General features: G+C 36.5%; 2 protein-coding genes across 8 annotated transcripts in view; one reads left to right on the plus strand and one right to left on the minus strand.

The window, feature by feature from the left end:
• Positions 1-11,194, minus strand: part of elavl2 (ELAV like neuron-specific RNA binding protein 2) — a 57,434-nt gene extending 46,240 nt beyond the window's left edge. Inside the window, exon 1 of one of the 2 annotated variants that reach the window (XM_079594077.1) lies at positions 10,891-11,194. The gene's annotated coding sequence lies outside the window, so the exon portion shown is untranslated. The remainder of the gene's footprint in view (positions 1-10,890) is intronic. The other variant, XM_079594078.1, reaches the window with a different exon arrangement.
• The window catches only part of rcor3 (REST corepressor 3), a 50,835-nt gene continuing 36,727 nt past the window's right edge, over positions 9,646-23,753 (plus strand). For 4 of the 6 annotated variants that reach the window (XM_079594070.1, XM_079594069.1, XM_079594074.1 and 1 more), the window contains exons 1-8: positions 14,230-14,464; positions 14,565-14,621; positions 15,481-15,558; positions 15,683-15,735; positions 18,188-18,349; positions 19,460-19,584; positions 19,670-19,748; positions 23,426-23,644. In XM_079594070.1, the coding sequence (XP_079450196.1) occupies positions 14,341-14,464; positions 14,565-14,621; positions 15,481-15,558; positions 15,683-15,735; positions 18,188-18,349; positions 19,460-19,584; positions 19,670-19,748; positions 23,426-23,644 (897 nt within the window). In that variant the 5' untranslated portion in view covers positions 14,230-14,340. Of the gene's footprint in view, positions 9,735-14,229; positions 14,465-14,564; positions 14,622-15,480; positions 15,559-15,682; positions 15,736-18,187; positions 18,350-19,439; positions 19,585-19,669; positions 19,749-23,425; positions 23,645-23,753 lie in introns of those variants that run through there. The other 2 variants (XM_079594072.1, XM_079594071.1) reach the window with 2 other exon arrangements.

Here is a 23,753-nt window from a genome sequence, read left to right on the forward strand (position 1 = left end):
TATTTTATTAAAAAGTGTTTAAAAAAAGTGTAAACAAATTGTTAAAAAAAAGTTTATAGTAAACAACCAGCAGTTTAATGTTTTGCATTTCTTTCCCTTACTGTACCGAAAATGAACCGAACCGTGACTTTAAAACCGAGGTACGTACCGAACCGTGATTTTTGCGTACCGTTACACCCCTAGTAAGTGGCTAATGTGTGGAGGGGGGAGGGTCCTAGAGATAATCGAGCACGCGTTTAAACGTCTGTAGGAAGGAGACGGAGACAAATATCACAACCTGCTTATGTGCGTCTGAGCAACGAGCAAGCAAACTATTGACTCGTTCTTCCGACCTGCGGCTAGTATGCCAGTTAAATCCACTTGCTGGCTTCTCAAATAAAACATTACAACAGCGATAATAATAAAAAAACGTGAAGAAAACGATTACTCTTTGTACATTGTTCAATGTGAGTGCCAAATGCTCGAACACGACCTGTCATTTACGCCGTCATCACCCGGGAGTTGATAGCGCACGAGCGCAGGCGAGACCTGAACTGCAGACGTTACCATCGTGTTTAAACTAAACGCATTTATTTTTCCAATGCAAACATTCAGGAGCAAGACGCGAAAGAGAACTCGCGTCTAGATTTGTGCGCGTGTGTGTGTGTGTGTGGAGTGTGTGTGTGTGTGTGGAGTGTGTGTGCGCGCGCGCGTCTGTGTGTATGCGTAGGTTACTCATCTCGGACAGCGCGCAAATATTATCTTTCAAGTTATCTTTCAGTCTTGCTCTTGAATGGACAAATTCACACAAAAAGTATGTCAACATGTCCGTCTTGATGAGTCTCCTAGCAGACATAGTCTCTGTTATGCCTTAAGTGAACATGTATGAAGAAAGACACTCACAGTATTGGTGTAGGCCTACTGAATCAGCTCTGAATTAAATAGCTTTTGTAACTTAAAATTAAGGATTCATCTTTAATTTATACAGTCAAATATGCAATGTTATTTTACATTTGATTATTTTATTCAATTTATGTACCTGAAAACTAATGTTAGACCTACCTGAAAAGCATAGTTTATTTTATTAGTAGGCTAGGCTATCTTTGCTCTATTGTATTTAGTTTAATTTTAGTTTCCGCTGAACATAACACATACCGAATCATACCGAAACCGTGAACCTAAAACCGTGATACAATCTGAACCGTGAGCTATATGAAGTGTTGCAGCCCTAGTACAGTGTAACAGTCGGATGATGATTCAGAGTGAGAGGTTTTAGTGGTGATGAAAAAGGCCGAACCCACCATTTTCGGGAAGACTGGCGGTGAGAATTCAGCTGGTTGAGGTAGTACTGTAAGGAGACGAACTCCATGAACTGCGAATGTTGCAGTCGCTACCCCATAACTGCGGGGAACACGAAGTTTGCCGACAGTGCAGGCACTTCACGGTTTAAACACAATACTCTATTTAAACACAATCTTGGCCTCAAGCGTAGAGTATGCGGTGTTAATAAATCAACTGCCGGTTGCTTTTAGAAGACAAGAGGCTGTAACGTTAAATCAGAGCGCAAAGGCATTGTAATTTCTGCATCTATTATCAAAGTATTTATTAGTAATACACTGGAAATTAGTAGAAATGTGAATATTTGGTTAGTATGTTGATTTACGGTGTGTGCTCCTAAATTTCCTGGTTGTGCTCCTAAAATATTCAGTTAGGGGCCACTGTGCTCCTAGGGAAAAAAGTTAGTCTGGAGCCCTGCACTAATAAAGCTTTGATGGATGATGATTGTAATGAAGGTAAAGACGATTACAGTGACATTCATGAGTTGAACATTAGGCACGCAAGGCCATTATTACTGACGCGCAAATCAGCCGTGTGTGTGCGCTCTCGGCTCACTGATCGCTATAACATCGTATTTCTGCATGGACACAGTTCAAAATCTCTGCGTAGGTGTCATAATGCTCTGGGTTTATAACGGATGCTCGCCGAAGATAGTTAGATAAGTTTGAGAGGTCAGTGGTGTTAATGTACACATGAACATCAGACGCTTAAATGTGTGGAAAATTTCATATTGCGATTATTGAATGCACAAGGAAAACGCACACACAGATTAGTGATATGTTGAGATGTGTATTTATCAACTCTCAAACTAGCAACAGCAACTAAATGATTAATAAAACCTACAATGATCAATAAGCCATTGATGTCTGGATAAAAATTAAATTACGTGCCGTCTTGTGCACACGCACGATACTAGCGCAAGTCTGTGTGTGTGTGTGTGTGTGTGTGTGTGTGTGTGTGTGTGTGTGTGTGTGTCAGTCAGGATTCACAGGCAGCTTACTTTTTTTTTGTCTTGTTGCACATGGTTTAAATTAAAAGCATTTGTATGAATAAGTGGTCACAAAACAACAAAACACAGAGAAAAACTTTAATAAGTAGCTTTAATCAATGTATAATTTACACAGTGAAGCTTATTTTTATATTTGTTAATTTAATTTCTTTCTTGAATGCTACGGTTCAATACACCTGTAGCTGAAAAAATAAATCACTGTTTATTTATTTGTATATTATGTTGTGTAATGTGTATCTTTTTTTGAAAGCAAAGAAAATAATGACAAAGATTTTTTTATCTTCGCCACTTTGGCCGAAATGTCTGCCATTTTTTTTTATTTTGCAACCCAAGACTTTGTTTTTTTTAAATACCGTAGGTACATTAGTTTGGCCGTGATGCTCAAGTCACTTGCAAAATAGTAAAACCAAACCAATCTTGATTTACAGGATTAGTTGAGTTGACAAAACCAAACCAATCCTTTGTTGGTACCATGATGCTAGGGCTGGGCGATATGGCCAAAAAAAATTATCACGATAATTTGTTTTATATCAGTCGATATCGATAATTATCACGATAAATGTCAAATCTTTATTTTTTTTCACGTTTAAAGGCAGATTTTTGCTGCCAGAGTATTAGTTTGAGTATTAATTTGTGTTTTTAATCATGACAAACACTTGCCCAAACAGGAGAACATCCACAAATCTGAGGTAGAACATTCAAACATTTGTCATTTTTCCTTGACAAAATAAATATCTTTATTGGAAAATTAATTTCTTAGTTTCTGCATGTGCTAATGAGGGATATTGTTTAAAGTCTTGACATATTTGACAGTAGTATTAGCTTGAGTTAGGATGCAGATTTAATATGTTAAATTTATGTTAATTAACAAAAACAGTAACATAGGCTATAAAAAATTTTTAAAAAGTATTTTTATTTGGTAAAATGTAATATGACTGTTTGAGTTTTATTAAAATTAACCATTGGTCATTCAGTATCATGCATTTAGATCATGATAACCACAGATAAAACCGGGCATAGCCTACAGCATTAAATACTGTAATTATATTCCATTAGTCCTTTAATACATTGTCTACATTAATAATATAATACAATTCAGTATTCAGTATATAATACAATTCAGCGCTGCGCTGCCGTTTGGACTTGAGCCGAGCGGATAAATGGTCTGTGAGGCGCGCGGTTCAAATGAGTTTTGTTCCGCTTTTGGCGCAAAAAACATTATCGAACTCTTCATATCGTTTTATCGAGAACATTTATATCGTGATAATTATCGTTATTGTTTTATCGCCCAGCCCTACATGATGCTGATCATCAACTTTCTCTGCCACCTCCGGCTTTATACTGAGATTAGGAGTGACATCAGTAGCGAACGGCCAATCACAGGCTGAGAAACAGTGACACTGCGACTCACTTCTCTCTTCTGCAGAATATTAGAACCAGATTTTAAAAAATAGGATAAAAAAAAAGAAGGATTAGTTCACTTTAAAAAAAACTTTTGCTGATAATTTACTCACCCCGATGTCATCCAAGATGTCCATGTCTTTCTTTCTTCAGTGGAAAAGAAATTAAGGTTTTTGATGAACACATTTCTCCATATAATGGACGTCAATGGGCCCCAAACGGGTCAAGGTCCAGATGACAGTGTCAGCGCCGCTTCAACGGGCTTTAAACGACACCAGACGATGAATACGGGTCTTATCTAGCGAAACCATCGTCATTTCAAAAATAAATAAAAAAGTTTAAGTTTTATAAGCACAAGCGCTCGCCTTGCTCTGTTCTGTGACGCGCGTTCGTGACGTCACGTGATACGCAGTTACGTTGAAAAGGTCACGCTTGACGAGTCAGTGTTTACAAATGTGCGGAAGGAGGACCATACACACATATTCAAATGTCTTTGTGTCAGTTTATCGTTTAAAATGCCCATCTCGTGTGCGTATCCTGGTGTTGTAATATTAAAAGCCTAAAAGAACATTTTCGTCAGGACAGAAATGTTTGACTTTTCACAGAAGCGTGACCTTTACAACGTAACTGCGTATTACGTGACGTCACGAACGCGCATCACAGAACAGAGCAAGGCGAGCGTTTGTGCTTATAAAACTTACACTTGTTTATTTATTTGTGAAATGACGATGGTTTCGCTAGATAAGACCCGTATTCATCGTCTGGTGTCGTTTAAAGCCCTTTGAAGCGGCACTGACACTGTCATCTGGACCTTGACCCGTTTGGGGCCCATTGACGTCCATTATATGGAGAAATGTGTTCATCAAAAACCTTCATTTCATTTCGACTGAAGAAAGAAAGACACGGACATCTTGGATGACATCGGGGTGAGTAAATTATCAGCAAAAGTGTTTTTAAAGTGAACTAATCCTTTAAGCTCACACATGTAGTCATTTCATAGCTTTATCTGTTGATTCTAAGTGCATTTTTAATATTACCTTTATATATTCATTTAAAACTGTGTAAAAATAATTGATAAACTAAAATTGTACATGTGATCGATTAATAATTACATATCTAAATCATACAAAATTATTATTCTAAATAAGTGTTACTAATATTAAGCCAGACGATTTTGTCTTTAACCCCTTATATTGGCACAGCCATTATATATTTAAAACAGTAATATCCGATACTAAACCTAAACTAATCTTGACAAACTATATAGCATTTGAAAGCTTACAATCAAAAATGTTGGTGACTGATTTTCAAAATACATTACAGAGAAGTCGTAATTTATCAATTTGCAACAAGAATATGTTCATACTCCTAAGGCGTGTTCAGACCTTTATTTTGAAATAGTGATGAACATGAAAAATCATGAAAGAATGGTAGAAACCTCAGTTTGTTTTCATGCCAAGAGTTCAGAAGATAGCATCCATTCAATTATTTTAGAAAAAAAGGTCTGAAAATGTTTTGAATATAAAGAAAACAATAATAGATTCGTCATTAGTGATGTGCAGCGAGCTATAATGCACATGCGTGATCTTCTGTGTTTCTTAGAGGATGAGTTCATTTCTAAATCTGCTAAACTTCCAACACTACTTCTGAATAGGATGTCTACTTCATTAATTGTATGAAAGTTGTAAAAATAATGGTTCAGACTCAAACAACATATGGAGATGGAGGCGCCCTTATATGGGCAGTGATGTCCACTAGTGGAGAAGTGTGGTACTGCGCCCAAACTAAATCTCACTGAACGCTCATTTCAAGAGATATCAACCTAACATTTGAAACACAACTTGCTCAGATTTTTGATTTTTGCATTTTTAGAGTCCATCAGATTTTGAAAATATATATTTTATATAAAATATGTATAATTAAATTTTTAACGTAAAATTTTAACTTTTCATAAACTCAAACTTCTTACTTTTCTGTTTAACTGTCTTAATTTATTTCACTTCTACAAACCAATCTTACATCTATATTCCAAAGCACTCTTGAATTACAACCATTAAGTTCGGCACGTGCATTTTCATGTCTATTAAAAAAAGGGGGCGCTTGATAAGGGGTTAAAAGTAATTTGCTAATCTATTTGTAGACCTTTAATTGGGAGTAGAAACAGGCGGAGTGACTTTATCTTTTGCTCACAGCTGATTGGTCCAAGTTCAGTTTGAGATCTCTTACCAGGGGGTTGTTCCATAAATCAAGATTAGAATACAAGCCAGGCTTATTTAGGCTATTATTATGCTTTATGCTGGGAAACTACTAGCCTGGCTAACTGTCAGGCTAAGCCTCAGTTACACAGATCCTCTAACACTGACCAATAGGAACACAACGACTGACACTCTCTCATACCATTATTTTACTTTATTAACCACTATTAGGGCTGCACAATATATCAAATTTATCGAAATATCGCAAATGTATATATCGCAACAGCTTGCAATAAATGGGGTCATGAACAAAAGACAGGTTTTTTTAGCTTTAATAAGTATCAGGATATATTTAATTCATACAGTGAAAACTAAGCAATGTTTTATTTTTATATTTTATGATTCAGTATCTTTTATTAAATAAACCTAATGTAGGATAACCTGAAGCCCTGAGGTTTACACTGATGTTAAAATAACACTTCTTACGCTACAGTAAAACACTGATGTTCACTTTCAGAAGTTATAAGGATGTTTTCTTGTCATAAAAAGAATGTGAAACACATGTAGGTTATATCATTTTAAATATATTTTAAAGATAATTTAAGTTTATTTTACACACTTTAAGCATTATCGTATCGCATATCGAATATCGCATTATTTAAGGAGTTATCGCATATCGCACTTTTCTTCAATATCGCACAGCCCTAGCCACTATCAGTCCAAAAATAAATATACAGTAAAGAAAATCAACTTAAATAAGGTTACAATGATAAATGAGACAATATAGACCAACAAACGTGTTAAATTGTATATGAAATGTTTATGTTAACGTATAGGCCTATATATATATAAATTATTGATAGTATAAATTATAATTTAAGATGTTTGTAGGTCTATTGTGTCTCATTTATCATTGTAGCCTATATGTGTGTATATATATATATATACACACACACACACACACACACACACACACACACACACAATATGTATATATCCTACATGTTTTCTTTTCTTACTGGCTGAATGTTTTGTGCCCAAGATTTAATTTGATAGTTTTAAATATTTACGAATACATTTCTCTCTGATTTAGTTTGGCAGCTGTAGTACGGTATGGTTATTAGAAGAACATTACAATCTAAAATAATATAAAAAAGCTTATTAAAGCAGAAGTTAAAATCCCAAAATTTAAATTAAATAATTACAAAAGCACAGACATACATTTTAACTGGTAAGATGAATCTGAGCTAGTAATTGAACTACTCGATTTACCCCATTACAATAGTCCCTTTACAGTTATTTCTATCATAAAAGTACACTTAATTTAAAATTATAAATAAGGCAAATATATAATCCAACAACAAATATTGTATCATATATATATTTTTTTTTAATGTACTTATGTCTTTCAATTCAAACATATTTAACACAATTATGGACAGTTAATTTTAATAAACTTTAATACATTTTAATACCCCCCAATTTATTTTTCCTTCTACTTTTTTTCTTTTGTGATAATACCCACCAACAAACACATAGCCTAAAAAACACATAATTAGAACAATAACCAATAAGTACATACTTAGACACTTACAAAAAAAAAAGGGAAAAAATTAAACATTCAAATATTTTTTATCAAACTCTTATAATGACACATTATTCCTAATAAGTTATTCAAGTAATATTATTTACATTTTAAATATTCACTATTAAATAAGTAAATAAATAAACTAATCTGCAACTAGAAAGAGAGGGAAGGTTATTTACAGTTAATGTAGGCTATGTGATCCTTTATTTTATGGAATATTCTTTGATTTTCTCTTTTCTAAATGTATATTAGTCAGAATTATTGCGCTCCTATTTGGCGCGCATGCGCGCAGCAGCGCTCGTTCAATGTGAAGTTTAGCAGCAAAGTGGAAATATTTGCTCGACTTTCTAAGATTTACAGATGGAGAATATTCCTGTGAAATGTAAGTTTATCAAACACCATGTCTCAAACGCATAAAACGGCACAAAATATATGCAGTTAGATGATTGATCGATTTGATCTATGATCGACCTCCAGGGCTGCTTAAGAAACGCGTGCACACGCAGTTATCTAGACTAGATAAACCTGGATCAAATTAGTGGGATTGCGTGAACTTGAATGACCTTTTATGAAACCGCTTTAGCCCAAACTTATTTGTTAGGTTCATTCACGTCGGGTTTTGGACTTTAATCCCCGCTTTTCTAAGCAGCTTTTATGGAACAACCCTCTGGAACATGACCTGACCCGGACCAGGTTAGCCGTGGAGCTTAAAGCTACACTGTGTAACTTTTTTAGTTTATTCTTAGCTAAAAACACTTAGTTCTTTCAAAAATATATTTGCTCATTAATGTATATTTACTTCGTTCAAGTAATAAAGTATTCTCGTGAGTGTATATGCCATTGAAAAAACATACGGGTGAGGGGTTCGAATGTCGGTTGCCATGTTGCCCCTCCATCTTGAAAGTACATTAGCCAAAGAGGGACATACCCGTTAATTCACGCTTCGCCTTTCGCGTCTCCGCAATTCACTGGCACCGGCCCTGTTTTTATTTTTTCCTTTCCCTCTCCCTCTCCCTCTCTCTCTCCCTCTACCTCTACCTCTCCCTCTCCCTCTCCCTCTCCCTCTCCCTCTCCCTCTCCCTCTCCCTCTCCCTCTCCCTCTCCCTCTCCCTCTACCTCTACCTCTCCCTCTCCCTCTCCCTCTCCCTCTCCCTCTCCCTCCGTCACATCAGCTGATCTCTGCTCACGGAGAAAATGATATAGCCTACAATGTAAACGTTGCCTTACGCTAGTGATGTCGTACAATATACAGAGTAACGATAGCACTGATAAAAGTTACATTACTAAGATTAGCTTGCATTCGTCTGGGACTGATAGCTGATGTTAGCAATGAAATGGTAAAAAAATAACGAAAACATAAAACTATTATTCATTTTACATAGATGTCATAACCTATATGTTAACCGACAAATTAAATTACTGCAAATTATAATAGTTTTCTAAAGTAACCTCATCATTTGAAGGAATACTCATGGACGAGGTCGAACTGGAAGCCATCTTAATCTTGGACTACATTGGCCACCGTAGGAGTTAAAACGAAATCGGAATTGAGAGGAACAGAAACTAATATTCGCTGGATGGGGGTAAAAATCACACAGTGTAGCTTTAAGTTACTATGTCGATGAACTAGGGCTGTAAACGATTAATCGCGATTAATCGAATCCAAAACAAAAGTTTGTTTACATAATATATGTGTGTGTATTGTGTATAATTATTTTGTATATATAAATCCACACACATGCATGTATATATTTGAGAAATATTTGCATTTATATACTGCATATATTTTTATATGATTTATATTATATATAAATAGAACCATTTTATATATAAATAACACATTTTTCTTGAATATATACATGCATGTGTGTGTATTTATATATACAAAATAATTATACACAATACACACACACATATATTATGTAAACAAACTTTTATTTTGGATTCGATTAATCGCGATTAATCGTTTACAGCCCTACGATGAACACTGCTAAAAGCCAAACCACTTTCATGGTGCCTAAAACACAGGGTTGGCGCAAACTAAACTAAACTAAAACATAGCTGGCTAGCCCCCTAATCCGGCTTCATGGTACAGGCCCCAGATTTATAAACATTTGAAGTTTTGGAGGAGGTTTGACGCATGAACACCTGACTGCACACACACACTAAATCACTCATGCAAGCATTCAGATGAATAGTTCCCCGTCCCTCAGACAAGGCCAAGGTAAGTGAAACTGATTTTACACATCGATCTTTGATTGATTATGTACAACACACTGTCCTCATAACACAGATAGTCAGATAAAGGCTACATTTTCAGATCGTGAATGGTCATTTTAGCACACAAACGTGTCAAATCTCATTCACTTTGACGGACACTAAACACCTAGTCTGTTTAAACGACTGATTGCTTCAGTTAGTGATGGAGGGAGAAACTAAGCTCTTCGGAACCCGCAAAATGCTTCACTGTGTCCCGAGTCTCGAAACGATCTGGTGACCCCTGCTGGTCAGAAGCGTGTAATGCAGCAAAAACACAAATATCTTTTACAAACCAATTGCTAATATTTTATTTATAGTGTGATCTATTATAAACAATTAACAAATTATAGAATATCTTCAAATATGAGGTGTATAACATAATTACGAGTTATTTTATTAAATTGTAGGGGTTGTTTTAACAATAACACTGCCTTTAAATGTTTAATTAAATGTCTAGAAATCCATAAAATTGAACCGAGACCAGGTAAAATCATAATTGGGTACACAGAAATGAGGCAACAAAGCCTCGTTTAATCAAATCACGTGACTTTGGCAGTTTGAAGCAAGAAAAAGGTTTCAAAGCGTCCATCCTCACTAGATTCAGTTCGGCGAGGTCAAAGGTCACTGTACGAATCAATCAGCTAAACAAGCATCAGCAGGTAAAAAAGTTAAACAGATCAATGGAAACTTATCCCAGGTTAACGTAGACTAATTAAAGACAACTAAACGGAGTTAAGCAGTTACAAACACTCGGGTAAATGCAATACACTCCGTGTAAAAGCTAGTAAACGTAAATAAACCGAGGCATATAAAGCACTACACACTGTAAATACAACAAGGTTCAGGTGTAGGTCGGTAAATGAGGGATAAACATATTATCGACGTTAAATTAATCTGCTGACAAAACTAATACAACAACACAGAAACAACACCCCGTAACGTTAGGCCTTAGAGCAAAAGAACAGAAGCATTAACGAAAATTAACACTTTAAATATTACAAAAATGCATCTAATGAAAGCATAAAACTCACGCGTATTCATTTAACGCTAAAACAAACGCATAACATCTGAAGAAGAAACCGCTTCATATTAAAAGGAATGAAATAAAGCGTCTTTCTTACCTTAATTCGGTTTATAAATTAGCGGCGTATGCTGATGCGCGCGTTCACACGTTAAGGGGGGCGATGGCGGGAAACGGCGACTCTAAATAAACTGCCATGTGAATGATCCAATCAGGGAGCATCGTGACGATTCCCTCAAACGCTATTGAACAATGAGAGATGGGTAAAACAAAAGGACCGGGACCTTCGTGCACCCACAGGTGCTGCTGATCAAGGTGTAGTGATGAGCGCGCGCGCACGTGCTGGGAAGCGTACTAGAGCTCGCGTACTAGAGCTCGCGCACTGCATACTAGTCAGCCTCCCCTCTGTCCAAAATCTACCAAAGTATTTTTGTACAGTATTTTTTTGTATAATATTTACATTTTTAGCATTGTCATTAATAATTAATCATAACAATTAGCCTATTTCATGATAGTAAAAGTTAAACGCTGTCGAGATGGTTCAGTGTTCGTGTGCGCGCGCGCGCGCGCGATCTTTACATGGCTGTAACAAATAAACGATTTGTTTTCTTCTAAATCTCGAATCTAATCGGAATTATTTAGTTTTCGAAGACCTGTAGGTCAAAAATTTGTAAATGCAGCATAGTCTCTTTTTAAAACCAATTGCAAATGTTTTATTTAAAGGTGCCATCTATTAAATATAGGTTAATCTACGAATCATCAAATATACATCATTAAATATGAATTGTCTGTACAATGTCTTTATTTATTTATTTAATTGTTTTCTTTTATTAATTATGTCATGTTTTGTGAGATTTATGGAGGGCTTGGTTAGCAGATAATTAACTTACTAACTTTTTTTATTACACAATGTGCAATATTTATGTCTGAAATCGTCCCCTATAGTGACCACTATTTGAGGGAACAGCCATTTGTAGTGTTATTATCCGAAACCATTATCAAAGTTCACTCATTAAATCCCACAATGCACCGCAATAACGAGTGTACTACCAATTAAGAGAATACCCATAATGCACTTTGAGAGTCGCGTGCAGAAGGAATTCCCACGTCTGACCAGAAGATGGCGCCATCCTCCATACATTTAAACAAACCGCTGGTCCAATGTGGGTACAGCGTAATATCATACAGGTATAAAATCCTTTTTAATTGGTTATTAAATTGTTTAATTAGGTTTCATGACAAGATAAATGTTTTCATTACTACAGGAGCTGGCAGTTTGCAAAGTTACAAATGATTATTAAACAGCTCAAACTACGCAAAAGCGACAGTTATTACACATGAATAAATTCTCCTCATTCATATATCACAATATTTTATTTTGTTATACTTTGATCAGGAATATTCCAAAGCAATGTATATCTTACTTAGCCAACATAATGTCTACGCACTTTTTTTTTGTTACAAGTTAAATTATACCGAGAGGATTTGAGTGTGCAGATCTCGGCACTGTTGAGGGGAGTCTAACTTAAACACGTCTGATTGGCCAAGAAATCATCAGATATGTTTGTGATTGGCTGCTAAAATCAGTTGTAAATAGAAACGCATATTTATATTACTTTCGACGCTCTCAAGAGCACCAAATCTGTTGATGTTTATGAGGAGAGAGTTCACAGTTTGCGCACTGAACAAAACGTTTCAGCGATTACTGATCGTACACCTCTGATTGGCCATTGCATTCATGAGCTCAAGAGTCGTGTGTGATTGGTTGTTGTGCGCAAACACGATTTCCAGTTTGAGTTCGCTATCATGTACGGCTCTATGGATCTCGCCTCCAAAAACCCTTCCTCCAAAGACCAGCCCAATGATTACCAGACAGAGAGAATTTAATGTTTAATGTTTTGGCTAAAAAAAAAAAAAAAAAAATGTCAGAAATATTTTGCTTGTTTTTAAAAAATAAAAAAACACCTTTAATATGCATAAAACACGCTGCATTTGCTTTTATACCTATAAACTTTAAAAACATCTCAGTTTGAAATGAATTCACAGTGGACTAAATCAGAGTAGTCTAGTTATGCCACTAATCTAGGCAATCATTACGAAAATTAACCATGGTTTTATTAGGCTATAGTAAGTAAATATGTTTTTTGGCATTGATTATCATTTGTATAACCACAGTTTAACTATAATGTCATGGTTAATTTGTGTTTGCCATGGTTTAACTATAATAACCTTTTTTTTTTTTTTTTTTTTGTAGTAACCCACAGCGCAATGTGGGTTACTACAAAATTCATCAAATTTTACGTTGTTTTTATACAACTTCTATAACTGCAGTCCCATGTTTCAAAAGGGTGGAGGACATGTTTTCTGTACCATTGTATTTACATTTATGCATTTGGCAGATGCTTTTTATCCAAAGTGACTTACATTGCTTTACACATTTATATTTCTATCAGTTCTTGCTTTCCCTGGGAATCGAACCCATGATCTTGCGTTGCAAGCACCGATGCAGGAAAACTATATTAAACTGTGTCTCCAGTTTAATCATTATTAATAATCTGTATTCATATGTATTAATTATGTTGATAACAACAATGTTGATATTTGTAAATAAAAAATATTATATATTAATCATGTAAATTTCCTGCATCTGTCATAGACGTCCAAAAAATGACCCATTTCACAGGTCAAATGTTGAATGTCAATATGACGTCCAAGTTGGGTCATGGTTGGACGTCCAAAATGTGGACCTAGTTTGGACGTTGAATAGATGTCCAGAATTGGTCATGGACCGACGGACCCAATATAGACATGATCTGCACGTCTGTCTATCCGACATCCAATGTTTTGTAGTAAAACCATGGTTAATTTTCGTACTCATCTGATTATAAATCACCTTCTGAAATGAAAGGTAGGACTAAATCCTAATCCGTAATTACAAACGGTTGAGTACATGCCTATTGTCTCGTGTAACTACAAAACATGAAGACATTGATTTACACTTTAAAACAGAAGCGTTTATTAATAGCGAACACCATGAATTGCCATTCATTTTCGTTGCAAATAAAAACGGCTAATATTCATTACGAGATATAAACATTTCCTACGCCGTGTATAAATCAATGAAATGCAAAAAGACAAATATTTGGACACATTTGAAAAGAAAATGGAAACATGCTTACAATAAAAAAATAACTGATGCAACAGTGGTGCGCACACGAGCCGCGTTTCGCCTTTGTTTACATGCGTAACACTTCCTTCCGCGTGGAAAATTAGACCCGGACACTTAATTTATCGATGAACAAAGAACTAAAATCACGCAAGCCTGTACATTAACTTTGAACATTTGATGAAACCCCAGAAGAGCTGTTAGCGGTTTAGCGATATGCAGTGAAGCTGAGGGAACACGCGAGCGATCGAGCGGAGGGATACATAGAGGCGCGCACAGCGGCGCAGCTGCGCAGAGACGCGCAGGACACACGGAGAGCGAGAATAAATGCTGGAGTGTTGACATATTTCATTTCTGCTCTAAATAATCTCACGCATCGCGACTATGCCGGGGATGATGGACAAAGGCTCGGAGTATCTGGGGAAGGGTCGCTCGAACGGGACGAAAAGCCCGTCTAACGCCTCGAACGGACATTTTTCCGACGAGAGCGGCAGCGACGACGAGCACGGTATAGCCTCAAACACCCCTGCGGAGGTTGTTTATGCATATTGACATAATACAAGCACTTTGATGAATTCGAAACCTCACACAATGCTTCTTGTTTTCAGATGTGGGCATGCGTGTGGGATCAGATTATCAAGCTAATATTCCTGAATTTGATCCAGGTAGGAATAAACTTTGCGTTCCGCCTTTAAGAACCTGACGGACTGTGGTAGCCTCGGTACACCTTTAATAATTTGGTATAATTAATGTACAAAAAGTCGCTTAGGGTGTTTTTAAGCATCGAATGGTCAATAATAATCTTTCAAATCGTTTTTTGATGTTATTCTATGATTTTGTACTCGTGAAAAGCTTTTTGTGAAATGACGTTAGCTTCCTCGCTTAGCCACGTATTAGCTAATATACCCAGTAACTTTGACATATGATTAAATTTTAGTCACGGGTTTATGTTGCTATTTGTTAATTTATAAACCACATCAAAACCAAATCGGGAAATAAGTTCAATAACATAAAAGTTGGTAAAGTAGCAATGTTGTGTGCCATTCAGAACTGAACGAGAATCCTATTAAATTGCTATATTTAATTCCTGAATCTAGCAAATAGGACGCAGAATTGGAAACGGGGGCGAATTTAACTCTCAAACACTTGCAGTAACACGCAACACTATCTTTTTAAAAAAAATACTGGTGAAACTAAACTCGCATTAGCAGTTTTGACAGGACAGAAATCACGAGCTGAATTTCACACACAAAAAGTTGTTGTTGTTTTAGTGATACATTTATTGACTTAGTTGTAGTCCTTGGTTTCTTAATTGCCAGGATGTTTATAAATGACTACTACAATATGCTGAATATATAATGAAATGCAAACATTTTATTAATGAATAATCAAATGCAAACATTGCATGTGTTGTTTTTAATGGTACATTCAGTTTGAAGTAAAAATAAATAAATAATAATTTAATAATATTAGAATGATAATTTTTGTCATGTAATGCATACTTTTTGTGTCGGTATTTTGTAGGTTCCACAAAATACAGTGATAAAGACAATGGCGGCATGTTGGTTTGGTCTCCATATCACACAATAGTTGACTCTAAATGTAAGTTTTTGCAACTTTTTCCTCATTGAAAATGTATTTCAATGACAAAAACTGTGACTTTCATGTTTATATTTTGTATAATGTATATAAGATTGTGTATAACTGTAAACTGATCCCCCCACAGTGGACGAGTACATTGCAATCGCGAAAGAAAAGCATGGATACAACGTTGAGCAGGTGAGCTGCGAGAACACTGGGGTCACCGATATCTGTAGGCGCGTTTCCATTACAGATTTGTGCAAAACGTTTGCGTTTTTTTTCTTCTTTTTCTAAATGTTGACAAAAAACTATTGCGAAATGCGGCGCTTCCATTAACCGATGTTATGTGACTAAAACGTTATTTTTTTCCTCTGGCGATAAGTCATTCCAAACATCATGGCGACGGACGTTGGTAGCAGTGGCGGCTGGTGATAATTATTTTTGGGGGGGCGCATTTTTTATTGGGGGGGGGGATACAAAGCAGAAACAAAAAAGCTATTTTGATCTCTTTTTATTATTTTATTATTTCAGACCAACAAAGTAGTAACAAAAAGCATGTTTCCTACTTGAACATAATGTTGCTCTCCTTTATATACACAGACCCTTTCCAAAAATTAGAATATCATGGAAAAGTTAAATTATTTTAGGAATTCAACTTAAAATGTGAAACTAATTTTATTAAAAAAAAGGCTCATTGCTTGCAAAGTGAGATATTTTAAGCCTTGATTTGTTATAATTTTGATGATTATGGCTTACATAATGACTTACAGCTTATGGAACCCACGAAATAAAAAAAATTTAATTAGAATATTACATGAAATCACACTGTAGTAGTGACACAGTAATCACGTGGTCATTGAACCAGGTTTTGGTTATTTTGGCAGTGTGGGCAGGTGAAAATCCTGCTGAAAATCATCTTCATCTTCATAAAGCTTTTCTGCTGAAGGAAGCATGAAGTGCTCTAAATGTCCTGGTAGACGGCTGCATTGACACTGGACTTCCAGGACATTAGAGCACTTCATGCTTCCTTCAGCAGAAAAGGTTTATGACATTTAGATTTTGTGGGTTTCATAAGCTGTAAGCCACAATCACACTTTGAAAAAGAAGACAGGGAAAACAGAACAGGCCATTGCTAACATCACATCCAGTCAGCCAGCTCCGTTTCTCGTAACAAGCGCGCGTAAAGCTCCGTTTGTAATGATATTGTCGTCCTCTGTCACTTGCCTGCTGCTGGATGTGTACATCTGGTTGTTCCGGTCCGAGATCCTTAATCTTTTTTATTTTTTTCTTCAAGCGAAAGTCTTGAGAAAGGTTTTTTTTGTAAATAAATAACAGAATTTGGATTAACTGCTGCCATTGCGTAATAAAAAGTGATCAGCCTAGTAGCAAGCAAGGTTATTTCTCGCCGCGTACAGTTGAATGGCAGGTGACGAGAACCAATCAGATTGAATAAAATAACATGTATCCAATTATGATTGGCCAGGGACGCAACGACTTGCGCCCCGAGGAGGATCTTTAAGAAACCAATCAGAGACCAGCTTCAGGTCACATGCTGCCCGAGAATTTGTGTACTCACATAGACACCCATGTGTCCGGCGTCCCTCGCCCATGAAACGTATTGAAAATAGTAAATAGTTAATCGATTAAAGACAGTTTTTATTCAATTCTGAGGCTCTTACTACCAGCCGGCACATGAGTAAACTATTTTTTAATTTTTTATTATTACATTTTAATATAATGTTTTTACACATGTTAATTTCTGAAATGTTGATGGGGGCGGCGCCCCAGCGCCCCCTATGGACAAGCCGCCACTGGTTGGTAGGTTTATGTATCTCCCAGCCACCGCACTGGCCATTATTATTATGATTCGAAGTGTGTGTGTGTGTGTGTGTGTGTTATCCAATCATTAATGGAGAGGAAAGACCCGTATACTGAGAGCGGCACATATGAGGAGTTTCTTCCTCATTTCTACTTCGAGGTCTTGATTGTGGGATTTCTTTGAGGTTCAGAATCCAGTATTCCTGTAATTCTTTGGTCTTTTATGAATTTAATAAATAAATCTGTCTCGTATTCTGTCCAAACACACCACGTCATCTATGTCAGGCGACCTGTAAATGCGCAAAAACTGTTTCCATTGCAGTTTTTCGAAATATTTATTTTTCAAATTGCATTAAAAACCTTGTCATGCAAGCTAGGGCTGATCGAATCCAAAATAAAAGTTTGTGTTTACATAATATATGTGTGTATAATATTTTGTATATCTAATGTATACAGACACATGCATGTATATATTTAAGAAAAATTTGTTATTTATAAATAAAAGTTATATTTATGTATAATATAAATCATATAGAAATATATATGCAGTATATAAATGCAAATATTTCTCAAATATAGGTGTGTGTATTTTATATATACAAAATAATTATACACAATACACACACATATATTATGTAAACACAACCTTTTATTTTGGATTCGATTAATCGTTTACAGCGTAAAACCTTTTTTGCGATAAATGGGAGTTTTAGCGAAATTGACGTTTTTCCATCGGCCGTATTTTCAACTCGCAATTTGAAGGGTAATGGAAACGCGGCTCCTGTTGTCCAGGATGGCTGACGTGTGGATGCTCCTCTTCTGTGCTCCGCAGGCTCTCGGCATGCTCTTCTGGCATAAACACAACATTGAGAAATCTCTCGCTGACCTCCCCAACTTCACCCCCTTCCCTGATGAGTGGACGGTGGAGGACAAGGTGCTGTTTGAACAGGCGTTCAGTTTCCACGGGAAGAGCTTCCACCGGATCCAGCAGATGGTGAGTCTCTGCCCGTGTTCCTGCGGGAACAGGGACGTGTCTTCAAACTAAGAGGGTTAATCTCATTACTAACGTGTCTAGACCACATTTAATCTCAAAAGCAAACAGAGAGAGATTATAAATTACAATTTGGATAAAGAAAACAAAACCTTTTTTAGGATCGCTGGACTTTTTGCATTGATATATTTTATAACAAATTTTCAAATCAAATGTAAATTCATCCAGGTTTAAATTATTCTCCTTATGTTCTTAAAGGTTGGGTAGGTCAAAATTGTCTAAAGAACTTTTTTTCCAAATTTGTTTAAACTGTCTTTATATACCAATACATAATTAAAATGTAAGTACTTTGAAAAAGAGAGTATAAAAATTGAGTGACTCTATAGTGTATTTAATCTTCAAAAAACACAACTCATTAATTCCATTCGGGACGAAACAAGTGATTGGCTTGCGCGACTGTCACTCTCCGTCGCCATGACTACCGCCACTATTACTGGCTCCGCCCACGTGCGTGCACCCGTCTTTAGGTGTGAGTGAATGGAATTAATGAGCTGTGTTTATTGAAGATTAAATACACTAGAGTCACTCAGTTTTTATACTCTCCATTTCAGAGTACTTGCATTTTAATTATGTATTGATATATAAAGACTGTTTAAACAAATTTGAATAAAAGTCTTTTTAGACAATTCTGACCTACCCAACCTTTAATATTGAAAGAGTAATATTTTATTTTATTAGGTTACTGAAATACATTAACCGTTTAGTTTAAATTAGCATAATTTAGAAGGCAATACAATAATTACTGCCATTGTTTAAATATCTCGCAATCAGATTTTTTTAAATGGAATTTTTTGCTGAAACCGAAAATGTCTTATTTTTGCATCAAGAGGTCATGTGCTTAATTATTAATGTAATTTATACTTGTGAAAATGTATAACTTATTACTGCAAAATAAAATGTATTTTTATGATTTGTTTTATTTTGGGATAACATTTTTGTGAGATTTACCTATTTAAGTCATGAGATGTGTCACTTCATAGGAAGTGGCAACCATCATTATTTGCCTTTTTTTTTTTTTTATCATTAATTCTAGAATTTGATACTTGATTGTAGTTGCCGGACAAATCCATATCCAGTCTCGTGAAGTACTACTATTCGTGGAAAAAAACGCGGTCCCGCACAAGTCTAATGGACCGGCAAGCGCGAAAGCTGGCGAACCGGAATAATCAAGATGAAAGGTCATTCATTCTTCGAGCTCCGTAATTAGTTTTTAGTCTTTCTAATGTTTCAGGGACTCACTTATTTTTGTATTTGATGTATTAGTGAGGAAGAGATGGAAGAGGCCAACCCCATTGAAGCCAATGACAGTGATTATGACCCCACGAAAGAAGCAAAGAAGGAGGTAATGTCTTTATATAATAACAACATTTCAGTCATGACAACTCGAAATAGTTTTAATGTTAATGTATTTGGTCTCGGTGGACTAGATCTAAGATATGCTGCTGCATAAATCAGGGTGTCCGCGAGGTTGTAAGAGGTTGTAAATTAAATTAAGGGCACATTAGAGTACAATTTTAAAATAGATATCACCATGAAACTTCCTCAGTTGATTACTTGCACAAGTTTATAAAAAAAAATTATTACAAGTTTTTTTAATTTGTATGTTTAATTATGCAAATTAGGCATTATCTCATTAAATATGCGCAATTTTGCATATATTTTCGGTAGATCGATCTGAACATATGATAAAGCCAGGTGCAAAAATTATTTTTTCATTTTGATTACACACAAGATGAAAGAAGATGTTCAGAGGGATTTCAGGATATATGCTTTCATGACCTAGGAAATCTAAATATACTGTCCATAGCCTTAAAAAATAGATTTTCGACATATTTTAGTTGATTAAAATGTTACATAAATCAGGCTAGGAATGATTTATTAACAAATCCCTCTGAACATATCTTCAGAATACTGCTAAGTGTATAACTGGAGAGTTTGGTGTACATCGGCGCTACATCGGCTGAGATGTTTCTACTGGAGAATGACAAACTCATTTTGAGAAAAAGGCATTTAAAGATTTGTAATGTAAAAAATCATACTTTTTTAGTGGAAACAACTATTTACTGACACAAGAGTTAAGAGTTAAATGCCCATTGTACTTTCACGATTGGTTGCTGATAAAAAGGAAATAACCATATTTGGATCGACAGCATAGTACAGGAGAGAGAGAGAGATGTCCAGCGATGTGTGTGATGACAGTGCAGACAGAGATCGCGGATCATGATGATTTATAACGCCAACTTTTGATGAATTTAGGAGAAATCTACAGACGCAAATAGACAAAGTGTAGTAAAATAAAGACCTAAATGTGTATTTCGGACTTTTTTTCACCACACGTCTGAAAGAAAACATGTTATTGAAGACAAATAGCCCAAAATCTCAAAATTGACCAGTGAAAAAAAAACGATGTTTTTGCCTGCCGTGTCTCGTCTTAAGAGACATCAGGGTTTTCCTGCTTTGAATTTTTTTGGCGGCCGCCAAAGGGTATTTTTGTCCCGCCAAAGCCTTATTTGATCGGTGAGTAGCCTAATGTAGATGACTGCTGTGCGCTTGTGACAGGGTGCATGCATGTTAACTGAGAGAACGAGCAGAGAGAGCCCCGGCCGCCCCAAAGACACTCTTGCTCTCTCTCCCTCATATTAATCAAAATCAATTGATGGTAAAACGTCGGAAGACCGAAGTTTCACGTGGCGCATTCGGAGATTTATTTCTTGAATTACCGCTGGGTGTGAAAAGTTGCCTTATCTTGTCTGAAAAGCGTTCCCCACATTCAGCTGACATAGCTAAACCACACTTTCTGTAAACGAAAAAAACTATTTGTTGACAAATTTTGTGCGATGTCTAAGTCCTAACTGCCGGGATAATCACACGTACACGTCCGATTCGCCAACTAATGACTCATTTGAACCGATTCACTTCAATGAATGGTTAAAACAACTGATCTTTCCAACGCTGAACTCATGAGACGCCTGAATCGGTGTATAACAAATCGGTAACACTTTACAATATTGTTCCATTTATTAAAGGGATAGTTCACTTTGAAATTAAATGTTGGTATGTTTTATCTTACCTGAAGTGCATCCAAGATGTAGGTGTCTTTGTCTCCGCAGTAGTTTCAATTTTGATATTTTTTAGGTCAAATCGTTTTTGTCTGACAGTCATATCATGCAGGTCTATGGTCACTGTCTCAAAGAGGATGCAGAGAGTCCAAATTAAAACAATTCCCCATCGTCCAAATTCAACAATCCCCCATCGTAAGTGCACACTGATGGCCTAAGACACGAAACGAGCGGTTTGTGTGAGAAAACGAACGGTATTTATATCGTTTTTACTTCTTGTAACACAGCCAGGTCCAAGTGATCTGAGGGCGCGGGCGCTTCCTTCTGTGTGACGTGTGCGCAGACTGGTGCATAGATGTATACACATTAGATGTCGCATTAAAGACATTCGTTCCAATGAACTGCCGTAGCCAAGGCGACATCTAGTGTATACATCTATGCACCAGTCTGCGCACACGTCACAGAAGGAAGCGCCCGCGCCCTCAGATCACTTGGACCTGGCTGTGTTACAAGAGGTAAAAACTATATAAATACCGTTCGTTTTCTCACACAAACCGCTCGTTTCGTGTCTTAGGCCATCAGTGTGTACTTACGATGGGGAACTGTTTAATTTGGACGATGGGGAATTGTGTAATTTGGACTCTTTGAGAGCATGAGTTAAGTGTTTTTTCGCTCTCTGTTGCTGTGGAGCAGCCTGTGTCCGTCACTCTCTCACTCATCCGGGCACGCACTGCGGTCTCATGAGGAAATGCAGCTTTTTTATATAAAGTTTTTCTAGTTCCCGAATACAAATATTTTTTTAAAGTATTTGTTCGAAATAAGTATTTGTAAAAAACATATTATTTGTGCCTTTCCGAATACCGTATTCGGGTTCGGCTCCACCCCTACTAGACATGCATAAATCCTGTGTCCGATCTAGGCAGGGGGAGGGGGAGGAGTTCAGAGGAACTCTGCAGGACTGGCCCATAGCAAACACGGAACCAGATTAACCAAATGTCTGTAAAGGAGCACTTCCAGGACTCAAAATGTTTGCTTGAGGTTAGGGCTGTAAACGATTAATCATAATAACATGTACATATATAAGAAAAATGTGTTATTTATATATAATATAAATCATATAACAATATATATGCAGTATATAAATGCAAATATTTCTCGAATATATATATACATGCATGTGTGTGTGTATTCATATATACAAAATAATTATACACAATACACACACATATATTATGTAAACACAAACTTTTATTTTGGATTCGATTAGTCGCGATTAATCGTTTACAGCCCTACTTGAGGTGCTCTTTGGATTGGATACACGTATGTAACAAAAATTCAAGAAACTCCAAGGCACTCTCTTTAGAGAAATTAAAAAGCCTTTATTGTTATGGCTTGGTCATTTATAACCTTTAAAACACTCCGACGCGTTTCGGCATTCAAGCCTTCGTCAGGGAGTCCTCACTTTGCATGTAAGGGGGAAAAAAAGTCACGTTTTAGGGTTTTAGTGTCAGTACTACATTAAACTACTATATAATGTTGAATATAATGTATAATGATGCAATGCGGGAATATTTGTGGGCCTGATAATGACAAATGTCTGATGTTACCAGTAAAAAGTAGCTTACATTATTTTAAATATATCTAGTCAGTGACGGAGTGCAAATATATTCGTCTAAAATAATCCTGTATGTTCAGCTCCAGAATCATGAATATTGTTATTCTGGCGTCTCTGTTGTCCTGTGCTTTGGGTTTCAGCACCAAGTCCAACACTATTCATTTACACACACTATGTAATACCAAATTTAGCATTTGAATCAACAGTACATTTTTTGTTACCCTTTTACCCGATGTCCTGGAGTATCGCACTCATATCGTATTGTGAGTTCAGTATCGTGATAAGTATCGAATCATGACATGAGGGCACCGATACACCGCTAGTAATATGTCCCCCCCCTGATAGAGTCAACCAGAGCCTCAGACACTGAGCTCCAAAATGGGTTTGGGCCGGCGAGAGCACCAGACGCTGCAGCACCGGCACCACAGCCAGCGGTCCAAGTGCCGGCCGCCCAAAGGCATGTTCCTGACGCAGGAGGACGTGGTGGCGATCTCCTGCAGCTCCAGCGCGGCCAGCTCCGTCCTGCGGCAGCTCGACACCGAGCTCGTGTCCCTCAAACGACAGGTAAATCTTACAATTACTGCTAACACTGTACAATACGGTTCATGACCATACTTTCCGGAGTATAAGTCGCTTCGGAGTATAAGTCGCATCAGTCAAAAAATGCGTCATG

This window comes from Phoxinus phoxinus (assembly GCF_949152265.1).
Source record: "Phoxinus phoxinus genome assembly, chromosome: 20".
NCBI lineage: Eukaryota > Metazoa > Chordata > Actinopteri > Cypriniformes > Leuciscidae > Phoxinus > Phoxinus phoxinus.